At 43.1% G+C, this 12,603-nt stretch overlaps 1 protein-coding gene across 1 annotated transcript; it reads left to right on the forward strand.

Moving 5' to 3' along the window:
* Nucleotides 1-351: 351 nt before the first annotated feature.
* Nucleotides 352-6,966, forward strand: LOC146182795 (uncharacterized). Its single transcript, XM_084609538.1, has 3 exons — nt 352-360; nt 4,810-5,082; nt 6,716-6,966. The coding sequence occupies exons 1-3, from the start codon at nt 352-354 to the stop codon at nt 6,920-6,922; spliced, it is 489 nt and encodes a 162-aa protein (XP_084465664.1). The 3' UTR covers nt 6,923-6,966.
* The last annotated feature ends 5,637 nt before the right edge of the window (nt 6,967-12,603 follow it).

Raw genomic sequence — 12,603 nt, forward strand, 5'->3', positions numbered from 1 at the left:
ATCATTTGGCTGATGAGTAAAAAAACTGACAAGGTTTTGACCGAGTTATACCGAGCAGGACGTTTGAAAGCATTTGCGCACTGGTGGAAGGTGATGGAGATGACGGCGCGTCGATGACAGCTCGAGCTATGTTACAGTTGTAGTGGCGGCATAATCGACAGAGGGGATAGCTAGGCCGTTCCCAGCTCCCAACGCAAATTCTTAGATCCAATTACATTTCATCCGGTGGGTAATTTATCTTACAGCAGTGCGCACTGCAGAGAAAGTGTTTTTAGTGAGATCGAGCAACACTTTCATTGTGTAGTTTTCGTAATGGCGCTAGAATGACTACAGGCGTCCTTCGCACTAATAATGACTTTGGTACAGCCAGGATAAATTCACGAATGCCTCGTCACGAGCAATAACCCACTCATTCTACCAAAATAACCAGATATGAAAATGTAATGTCTCTGAATGATGTTTCAATGCTGTTTATTTCGAGTTGAGCAAAAATCCAGTTTCAGAAGTTGTCGAGTAGCTTGAAATAATCCAACGCCAGTTTGTATTTGCAACTATGGTGTTACAATTTGGAGCTCTGGAGCTCCTTTGATTTTTCTTTTTAATCGTTAGTGGTGTTCTCTGCTAAGTACCGCCTCGTTTTAGTTTATGAATGTGCGGCAAAACAACCCGGATGCTTGGCCTTTGTTTTCCTGGCGCAAATGTTGTTGTTTTAAAGCCCGGTTGTCTTACACAACATATGCCTTGTCAGAAGCGTAGCATAAGAAAGCCGGTGCTCAATGTCGGAGTATTAGAATAGCATTCAATATTTCCCACAAGTGGTCATATTAACAGAGCAAGAGCCTCGAAACGTTCAACCGCGGGAGGACTTTACACGAATAATTGATTTCATAAACTGTAATTGCTTCATTTGTTGTTCTTTTAAAGCACAATGTATAAAAAACTAAGCTCATGTAAGGTGAAGTTTTTGTAGGTTTTTTTTTTTTTGCTATTGCATAGCCGTTATTGTGTTCCCCTTAGTGTGTATAGTAATTGTACAGCATTCCTGAAGAGAAGCTACAAAACAGGCAGGGTCTCGCCCCAGTTGGCGTGAATTTAGAATAGTAACTTTCGCTCTGAATGCTGTTGTGGTATTGTGTCTTGTGCCTCGCGCGGCAGTAGACTCAGCCATTCCTCTTTAACTTAAGGTGTAAAGTCCAATATCGAATATGTCGCTTCAACGTTACGTGCCTACCGCACACGTTTTCACAGGAAGAAAGTGTGAGAGACACTGCCTAATCAGGTGATGCTTTAGCGGCTCTCCAGTGGGGCGCTGAAAACGGTTTGACCCAGCCGGGCAGACATGTTTCGATGAAGGCGGGCCGCAAGTAGCGTTTGCGCTATCGGATCTCAGTGCAAGTTAGTAACCCCATGTAATTAAATCCTCTGTACGATGTCCGTCATAGCCTGAGATATATTAGGGCGAAAGGCTTTATTGGCTCATACAGTCGTCCGTTTGCGAGAAGCGTCACCCTTCTACGCGACGTTCCACAGAGAACGGGACGTAATGATCTGGTGAAGTCATCGACCATGATCGGACGTGAACTTAAAATAAACAAATCGTGTCTCCACCCAGAAAACTGCGTCATGACCTGGTTAGTTAGACTGCCTGATTCGAAGATGCGTTAAGAAGGCGCTAGGACTGCCCATGGGTACCTCGAGCGAACGACTGCTCGAACTCGGGTGCATAAAACGTGGGCAGAATTGGCGGAGGCAGTGCGAGTTTCCCAATTAGAGAGACTAAGCACGACCTAGACGGGCAGGGTAATCCTTGCAAAAGTAGGCCTCAAGCCAGACAGGGCAGTTAAAAAAAAAAGTCACAATTAATAGTGAAATCAGGAATGCCTTGGTAGTCCCCCCCTTCCCTAGGAATATGCATCCAGAATTTAATGTCGAAATAAGGGCCAAATGAGCTTAAGCTCCAGAGCGACGGTTCAAGAACATGGGAGCAAAGGAAGTAGTCTATGTTGACGCGGCAAGTGGCAGAACATTTGCGGCGGTAGCTTCGGTAGTCGATGGCCGAGGGGCACCGGTATCCGCGGCAGCCATCAGAGGCCGCAACATGGAGACTGCGGAGGAAGTTGCGATAGGGCTAGCTTGCGTAGGAACAGAAGCCAAGTTCATAATTAGCGACAGCAAAACTGCCATTTAAAATTTTGGGAAGGGGAGGATATCGCCGGAGGCGGCCAAAATCCTCACCCAAAGAACGATAAATAGGCAAATTCAGTTAATTTGGACACCCGCTCACGCTGCCGTCCCTGGTAACGAGGCGGCTCACGAGCTAGCCCGAGCTCTCTACTTCCGGGTAGCCGTCGAGGCCCCCGAACACTGGGCATACGACGAGCGTCTGCAAAATTACGGGGAAATGATCGACCATTATAAATTGGGACGTAGACTGGTACCCCCGCCAGATGTTAGACTAAATAATAGAGAAGCTGTCGCGTGGAGGCGGCTACAAACTAATACGTTCATGAACCCGGTCTGGGCGTTTCACGCGCAACCAGACTTTAGGGACAATGATCCAGACTATTGCATATCCGAAGCTGATCCCATCGGGCATCTTATCCATATGCTTCCGTGCTGCGCCATTCATGTGGCGCTTACTCAAACGCCACAGCACAAACAGACCAAGATGTCTAGGATTAGGCGTTATTACAGAAGGCATCAGCGGCGTAACAAATGAATTTAGATGGAAGAAAAGCGCAGTATTTGTCACAATTTTACGCGGACACATGTATCGCCATGTAAAAAAACTGATTTATTTATAGGAAGGGAAAGGCGCGGTAACTGTCTCACTTGTTTTCTGTGGACACCGCAACCCCGCCGTAATGGAAGGGAGGAAGGTAGGAATGAAAGTACAAATAGAAAGAGGAGCCGTAGTGGAGGGCTACGGAGTAATTTCGACCACCTGGGAATATTTAATGTAAAGGAAGGGAGGAATATGCGAGTGAAAGAAGAGAGGAAGATACAGGTGCTGTTGTAGAGTTCTACGATCCATCACACTATAACGTCTTTCGCGTCATCGCACTTCAGTGATCAAAAGCGCCCTGTAGTGTTTTTTTTGTGCTGTAAAACCTTATCAGAATGTAAAAATCGGGAATGACAATTCCTCTCTGCTTTTACCTTGAGCCACAGCATGTCGAGCATAAAAAAAAGCAATAAACCTAAACAGAAAACAATCACAAAAGTGAAACAGTCGCATGAGAAAAATGTGATTTGTTTTTCTTTCTGAATATGAGGATAGCAGCACTATATACGAATTTTCAGTGAATTCTTTTTTTCTGCCTTCACATCCATAGCTAGTGCGCGATTCACTGGGCTGATGGGATAGTCAGTGGTAGCTAACAAAAAGTAAGATAAATAGAAAAATTAAAATTAAGAAAAGAAAAACCGTGAATAGTGAATACCAAATTTAAAAATGTGTCGTCGCGGCTTCACTGGAAGAAATTAGTCGTTTGTGCATCTATAATTTTTAAGACATGGTGTATTAGGCTTGGTTTGGTTTAACGTCCCAAAGCGGCTCAGGCTATGAGAGACGCCGTAGTGGAGGACTCCGGAAAATTCAACCACCTGGGGTTCTTTAACGTGCACTGACACCGCACAGCACACGGGCGCCTTGCTTTTCGCCTCCTTCGAAAAGCCTATTAGCACGTTGAGCAGAATATGCTAGGACATATGTAGTCGAGGGTTCGATGACATACAGTATAGTCAGAAATCATGGCTTAAGTTCACTGGTCACAGAGAGATGATCAGTACGATGTACAAAAAGGAAAAGTTACAACGAACGCGGTCGCCGAGCGTATGCAGGCGACTGGCCACGAAATTAACTGGGGCGAAGGCGATATAGTTTCAATGGCAAAGATTGTATCAGCCCTCGAAAATCTCGACTCACTAATCACCGAGACTAATCTCAACGCAATAAAGAAGAATGATGCCACATTGCGCCCTATCTATGCGAAATATATGAGATTGATAACCGCTACAAAAAGTCGGGGACGTTCAGGCGGTTGCTCATGGTAAACAAGGAAGCCAAAGCGCTCCAGAGACGTCATTTGTGTTGAGCGCGGTCAGTGACTAGCATGGTAGGATAGAAGCATGTTTGATACTCCCCAGTGTCAATGGTCTACATTTATTGCACCGTCAAAACCGGGTTTTATTTGCGTGCGTTTCGATGCATCGGTCATTGATAGCTAACCGACTTATTAGCGAGTTTTGGTTTTGGATTGCCGATGAACCATTATATTGTCACGTAGCTGTTTAGGCCCGTAACCAGAATGTTGGGTTTTAAAGGGGGGTTGATCTAGCAGGCACAGGAGAGCAGGTCCAGAGCACCGAGAGATAGCTGCCAACTTCAGCCTCTTCTAATCGAACGCCACGGGGCCACTTGTTTAAGTCCGCGCACGAGACTCTCGATAAGCAGCTGCCTAGCGGCTGCTGTTGCACACGCTACAGTATGGTGGCGTCCGAATTCGTTACCACATAGTGACGAGGTTCCTGGTGATAACGAAGAACTCAAGCAGCGTCTGTGATGAATTCACAAAAAAAATTATTTTGATTGGTCGCTTTTGTGAGGCGATTGCTTAAAATACAGCTCCGTCAGTGTGTTTATAGACTCCTGTTTATACCCAGAAGTTCGCTTCTGGTCAACCCTGCTATATAATCTACCACGATTGCCATTTGATATGCAGACACTATTAAATAGTAGTTTTTTCTCGATGACAAAAAGTGCTCTTTCACATTTTCTTTAATTTTGAGCCTTTTCTTTCACAACAGGAGAGCAGAGCATTGTTTCTGGACTACCTGTGGAGTGAGTTCTACGAACTTCGGAGAACTGTTTACCAGTGCACCACCATCGGATTCGAACGAAGGGTATCACGCATTGAGGAACAAGGCCTTGACTTCATTGCCAAACTTCTCGTATCGATGACCACAAGGGACATGGCCACCAGGTTGGAACTCCGGATATTTTCCTCTAGAATCGCGGAGCTTTTGTGCTGCTGCTGCTTGAGGATGCTGCCCTCATCGGGAGAAGACCGCTACGCCATGGTTAGTGCGTGCAGAAGAATTTTGCGGTCACGCGGATTAATCTTCGAATCAGCGAGAGATAACGAAAGATGGCGTAGTATTATAACAACATATCTGCCAAACTTTTCTTTTTTGTCACGTTGGTTGAGTGTCAATATGTCCGGGACAACTCTGCTGTCCAAAGCAGCTCATCAAATCTTGGTGGCAATTTGACTGGAAAAGTTTTTGAGAACTTACGCAGGACGAATGCTACATACTGTATTTTTATGCTTAACCCCTTTTAAAACATCTCACCTTTAAAGCGAGGAAATAAACCTCATCTTTCTACGTGGGTTGCATGGACCAGACAGTAGTGCCACAGTACTAATACAGGGCAGAACTAAACCTAAATGGTGGCAAAAAAAATAAAAGCAAAAAGACAGTACACAAATACAAAAAAGTAGCACTGGCTAAGAATGACAATCATCAGCAAAATTAACTATTTAGTTTTATTTATTCTATTTGCTTATAAATCCTGAAAGCGATTTGGCGAGGTTTATTGCCAGAGGCGTCCGGGCTCTATATGAAAATTTCACACCATCGGTCCGGTAGTTCAATAGGAATTATGCAGTAAGAATAAAAAGGAAGCACTCCTCTATTGCTTCTCAGTTAGGGGAAAAATTGATGCCAAAATTTCTCTCTAGCTTTTAATAATAAATATGCGTAATGCTTGCTGCAGACACTGGAGTCATAGTCGGATGTTGATAGTAATTACAGAAAAATTTACAGCTATCTAAAGCTCTACTGAGGTCTTGATTTTGAGAAGTGGATAACATTTTAACTTCTTCAAAATAAGATGCAAATGTTAGGTGTTTGCCCGATACAAATTATTAAGCCCATTTTCGCTGCAAACGTCTAGGCGACGAAAATAATCTCAGGGTTTCGGATCACATTAGGGATAAATGTTTGCTTTCTTATGCGATAATCAGTGCTCAGCTTGCGGTAGCGGCTGGAAAACAGCTCTTTGTTCCATCCCTTCCTGATTGAACAGTCCGGGCCACTGAAATATAGAAGCTGATAACCACAGTATCCGAATTTTATCACTTGTTATTCTCCTAGGGTCCATTTCTTATCCTTACACAATGATCCCAAATTAGTATGATTCGAGCGCTGACGCTTGCGCAGTATCCTATTCCACTGTGGGAACAGGCTTTAGGAAACTCGACGAAGAAAAAATTCTTAGCTGACTAAATTACTACAAAGAAATAAAAGCAATGTTTTTCTTGTTTCCTTTGGACACCTACTGCTTGTCGAAAACTGTTATCTACGCACTACATGCCATAAACGTTTCTGCGAGAAATGAGTTCTTGAGCGCTGGATTGTTGAACGCTGGTTGCTGATCGCTGGTTGTTGTTTTCCCCCTTTCGTGTTTTTTCTTTTCATGCGATTTTGAATTCATGTGATCCTTAACATTTTCTTCCTTCTCTGCATTATGCTCTTCCATGGTCACTAAATAATGCTATCTGTATCCTGTGGTAGGCTTCGCATCAAACATGTAGAATAAAAATGTATTCTGGTTTCGTGCTTTATTATTCCGACCAGTAACATAGGCACTCACAACAATCCCAAGGTAAGTAGTGACTCGTAATATCTTATATCGTACTCTTCTTTGCAGGTCGACTGTGTTTACAAGACACTGCTTTCAGCGGGAAAGAGCATTCAACTGATGGCTCCATTGATGCTGAATGAGGTGGAAACGCGCCTGACACACATGTTCTTTCATGAACGAGACCTTCCTCCAGATGTACTCAAGATGTTGAAGGAGCTTATCACACTTCAGGAGCGTTGCTGGCCGTTCAATTGCGCGGACGAGCAGTCGTAGCACGGTGTCACCAGCGTTGAAAAGAACTAATAAAAATCATTCTTTTCCTGTCGATTCCATTGGTGCTGTCTCCGCGCTAATTGAGTGTGCCTGGTTCCCGCTGGGTTTCTCACACTTTATATAGAGGATATCAGACACAGAGCTCATATAAGACTGTGGGGGCCTCTGCAAGCCAAAACTGTGTCATGCCTCTGCGACAGATGCCTGCGCGAATGCCGGTGCGTATTCTTTAACCCAGCACCGAACGTCACGACTGTAAGTGCGTGATGCAGGGCTCGGAACTGCAGCTGCGAGCGTAGGTGTGAGCAAATTATCAAGCGAGGACCACGTGACTCGACGTCGATCCGAGCATACAGCTACATGAAGCTGAAACGACACATTCTTTACTCATGACGTGGCCCACTACATGGCATTGACCTTGGCACCAAGTTCTCTGCGGTAGTGAGCATGCTTTCACGCTCATAAGGACCGCAAAAATAGCACATGTTATTGACCTGGTATCCTTTAATAATGGTGTAGCGTGGATGGTAGGAATATGAGCATATTAAAGGTTTCAAAGGCGTGTCTTGGAACTCGATAACAGGAACCACCGTATCCATTTACGTACTTGTAAAACTGAGGTCTCCTCTTTGGCAGGCTTAACTATAAGCCTAACGTCGAAGGTAAGATATTTAACTTTATCATTTTCTTTTATATTCTTTTTGAACATTATATTTGTCACACATTACACTCAACCTACACAAAGTGCAGTCAGCTATCATGCACGGTTTAAAAAAGACGTGTGTAATTGCACGGGCCATGAAGAAAATGAGCACAGCACGAATGATAGAAGCGGCGCCCCAGTGGTGCTTTGTCACCGGCTTCAAAGTAATCGATGACAGATCGGCTCATTACATTTTGTTGAAAATCCGACAAGTGTAGAAATAGTAATGCAGGTTGAGATGCTGCGGTGGAAGACACGCATCGGTGGAGCCCTGGGACATATAGGTGCAGCAGGGGTAGGAGGAAACAAATTCCTAAGATCTCGTAATGAGAGCAGTTGTAATCGTGAACTATCGACACGAATTTCGTGTAGTTGTGCTCTGGAGTGAAACTAGTAAACCAATCGCTCTCCGCAAGAGGCTTATATCTTTCATTGGGCTCAATGGCTCGATTTAAGCACCTATGAAGGTAACGGCACTAAATTGGTAAGAAGCGTGCGACTCAGGCTATCAGATACGCCGTAGTTCACGGCTTCGCAAATTTCGATTGCCTATGGTTCTTTAATATGCATTGACATCGTAACACACAAGGCCACTTTGATCTTCGCCTCAATCGAAAAGCTGTTAACGCGGTCGGGGATCAATTCCTCATCCATGGGAACAGCAGTAGAGGACACTAACAACAGCACTACCACGGTAGGATGTGCCTACGAATGATCAAGTACGATGTTCATGTTTACTGAAATTATCAAGGTCATAATCAAGATTGTATTGCATTACCCACACCCGGATGAACGTCGAAATGCCTCATTGCAGTCTAGACATCACATCCCTTTTATCGTTTTTTTGTTCTCGTACATCCAGTGCTTCGCCCAAGCAGCAGTGTCCCCCTACTGTTTAGAGCGTTTCCCATGTCCTATTCCTCAATGATTGGGAGCAGCACTAAATGCACACGATGGAGAAACTTTCAAATTGTGTTAACGCTTGTTTTAGCGGCAGGACATACACCGATTGAAGCAATATATTATTTAACGCAATTCAACTTTTGCTTGCTGCACTCAAACGAGAAGTTACAATGATGCCACAATCGTTATAGGCTGCCGACGTCACAAATTCAGTCTGATCTGCAATGTTGCTGCTTTAAAATATTAATGCATTCGCTAATCTGAATGAAGCTAAAACACTAAATTTAATGTGGTGAATGCTTGCTCTTTGCCGAGGCAGTGAATGTGGCTCAGCAACAGAGCCAGTAGCCCATTCATTTCATTTCCTTCTTCCTACAGTCGCAACAACAACACAACCAGCATTGCACTGAACGCATCAAAGTTCAATGGCGTTCAATAATTCGTTTCTGCCACTCGCGGAATCCCGAATTATAATGAACGTTTCATAATCCGGAGCGTGAAGCCAGTTTTGAGCGAGCTGGCTAACCTAAGTCGTTTTTGAAACTTTGTGAAGCCTTACTTTTTGCTTGAGCTATTTGTGTTATTATTCTTGGACTTTGCCGCACTGTAATTCTAATTTTAAGAGATGATAAAGAAAACAGGGGCGTGGTGCAGTTGGTAAAGCGCTCGGCTGGGGATGCAAGGGATGGAGGTTCGATTCCTGGAGGAGGCAAGGTTTGTTTCGTTTCTCTATCTCCTTCAAACGCGCGGCAGCCTCTGCCGACAGCTCCTGCTGACAACGAGGAGGCATTAGCGGCTTTCGCCTTAATATAATACAACGGTAGATGCTCCTAGGAGCACCATTATGCATTCTTGATGGCTATTAGAGAAAAATCTGGAATCTACTTTGTGCTTTGCCAGGTGTACAGCGTAGTTAGCTTCACCGCGTCTTCTTCCGCTAGACCGCACTAACTCGTTGAAAGCACAGTTCTCGAATTAAGAATTGACATCAGCTAATGTAAGCCATGTTTCTTAATATAATAAAATGTTGCAGCGAGCTATTAACGATTAAAATTAGTCACGAAAGATATCATGTTTGTTTTATATATTCGAGTGATAAGGAGGAAAACGTCTGATTCCTTGTGTGCATCATCAGATAACTTACTAAAACCGGAAGAATCACGATCATCACATACATTGTGCTCAAACATATTTAATGTTCTGTTATCTGGATTTCGATCACTGGTTACCTGAAATATTAGGCTCCTTCGGCAGCCATTTCGTTTAGATCATCTTTGCAAGTGATCTTGAGGACAGTCGACTGCGCGTCTATCCTTGCGAAGACCTTGTCACCATTTGTCTATACAAATTTCCACTGTACTTCCCGTTTCTTTGCTTTCGCTGCAATCAGCAGCTGTTTTGCATGTCTACTCAGATGTTCACAAACGTATATGTCATCTGATTTACGATAGCCTAGCTCTTTAGCATTGTAACATTTCTTACTTTGCAGAATAAGGCATTCCTCTTGGACCTTCCTCCCTTCCCTTATGGCGCGGTTGAGGTGTCCACACTAAACAAGTGAGACAATTACCGTGCCTTTCCCTTCCTATAAATTAATCAATCAATCTTGGACCTATGAACAAACCGAACCATTATGTTCGGGTCTTTGTGTGTAAAAGTTGGAGCCCTGTGACAGAGGTTGATACCAACCTCTCTTACACCTCAGTTGAGCAGCTTACAATTTTTTAATCACAGTAATCGGTTCACCAATATCTGCCAGAAATCATTAGGAATACTACCTTTCTTTGTCGTATTTGTAAATTTTGAGCTTTATTCGTGCAGTGGGTAGCCTCTGTTGTTTTCAGTAGGATTCGGGAATGGAATCGTTCTAGCAAGAGAGGGCTACCTACCTGGAAAATTATGATATTGTTTATGGTGAACCCCAGCTAATCCTACTAGCGATTATTTCTAATCTGCTCAACTCACAAGAATGAAACAAAATCCTAGGGATGCAAAACGCTTTCAGAACTTTCTTTTAACCGGTCGTACCCAGTATTTTTGGAGCACTCTAAGAGCTGTTTTAAATTCAGCTTCAAGTTTTCTGAATTATGAGGAATGCGAACCTTGTTAATGGAATGTAATTTTTATTTCTCCGCAAGCAAATTTGGTGGCTAGATTAAAATGAAGCCGGAATATAACCCGTGGATTGTGTAAGGCTAATTATTGTTAGGTTTATAATTTCACAAAAAACGAAATTGATTTACAAAAGTAATCTTTTTCTGCCATTGTTTCTTGCACCTCCTGCATGACCCGTGTCTAGCCAAGAAGGCTAAGAGCCCAGATGGTTTGCGTGTATGTCTAAACTTCTGTGAATGAACTGACTTTATTGATTGAAGTTTGTGTCCCTCATATTAAATAAAGTGTAAAAGTGCCAAGGCAGATGTTGGAGTATGGAGCGTCTCAGAATATCTGCCTAAACCTTTTATTTTGCATCCAAAGTTCTGTAACCTTTGCAACATTACGCCCCAATATTTCTTGTAAAAAAACACTGCGAAGACATTCAGGGGGCCTTGTGATCATTAATAAAAAAAAGAGAAAAAATAAAATTCGCGAAAGATTTCGCAATCATAGTTCTTTCGTAATTCAGTATTCTGGTGGCTTGCGTCTCAGCTATTTCTTGTTTTTCAGCGAGTTTTACAATTACATTATCTAGGAAATTATCTAGTACATAGATTTCATATTTTATTAGTAAGAAACGTTCAGAACAGTCAGCAATTGAAGAAAAACGAAAACATAATTTTGACTATAAATGTCTGGTCACCCTTTCTTTCGGGGTAATACAAAACATCTTGCTTCTTATTTTTCGTCAATTGTAAGAGTTCAAGGATACACTACAGGGTACCCAAAGGGTTTCACCCAGAAGGAAACCTTTTTAGGAGAATAAATTAATTAAGAGGAATTAAGGAATCTTCCTTTCACTGTGGCAAACAAAAATTAAGAAAAAAGTATATTTGTAAACATGTCACTTCTACCCAGCCTTCGAATAATGAATGTTTAAATATTTAGAAAATGCTCTAATCCCTATTAAAAACATAACATTAGTATGGAATATGTAGAGGCGCTGCACAATAAACACTCAAACTCGATGTCGAAATCAGATGCTAGCATGCAATGAAATGTAGGAAAAAGGCACCGCACATAAGGTCCACCCATTTCTAATTCGGCCCGTTTATCAACAGAAGGTCCTTTCGACGCTTTTACAAGTGAGATATTGTAGCTCTTCTTTAGTTTTGCGCAGCATAAACTGTGCTGATTGTAGGGTATGATTTGTTGGCGCATGCCTTGCTGCAGGGTAGGAACCAGAACCGATTAAGGTATACTGCCACATAACATATGGCTTAGGGCCACGAAAATGGCATGGTTGGAAAGGAGGTGCTTTTTGTCAAATGCTTTGTTGAAGATTTATCGCATCATCTGAATACGAAGGGTGGCTCGTGAAAAATTGTTTCACGGTCTTGTTGTTTGTTCGGTTCGCCTACTAGTTCTTCTCCCCTCCGGTGGTATGTTATGGCCTGCAGCCCACTGGCAGGGGGGGGGGGGGGGGGGGGGGGCTAAATGCATATATAGCATTTCACTTTAGGAAAACAGCTCCTCTTGACTACAACTGTTAACGTCCAGACGCTAAGGGGCGGTATGCCACAGCGTATGATGACAACTGTCGCGGACGTGTCGCTGTTTTGTTTACGCCAATCAAAATTTTATTATTGTTTCAAGAATATGCCTGTCCAACGTTCTAATATGGAAAAAAGGAAACATAATTATTATGTGAAGCAGTAGCGCACTGCGACCTGAGTGTCACGTACAGGAGGCCGATAACAGACAGCTGAATCAGCGCAACTGCGTTTAAGAATGTGCAGCTGAAAACAGGCTGGGAATAAAACAAAACTGAGGATGTCGTGGCTTTTTCACACGGTTTAAATACCAGGAAGCTAACTAGAAATTAACATTCAAGTATTTACTGCGGGGACACAAGAGGTTGGACTGCTCGAATAGCATTTTTTTAATTGCACAAATAGCACACGTTATTCTCACTTTG

Source organism: Amblyomma maculatum, chromosome 7 (genome assembly GCF_055883805.1).
Source record: "Amblyomma maculatum isolate TAMU_Amacu chromosome 7, ASM5588380v1, whole genome shotgun sequence".
NCBI classification, from domain to species: domain Eukaryota; kingdom Metazoa; phylum Arthropoda; class Arachnida; order Ixodida; family Ixodidae; genus Amblyomma; species Amblyomma maculatum.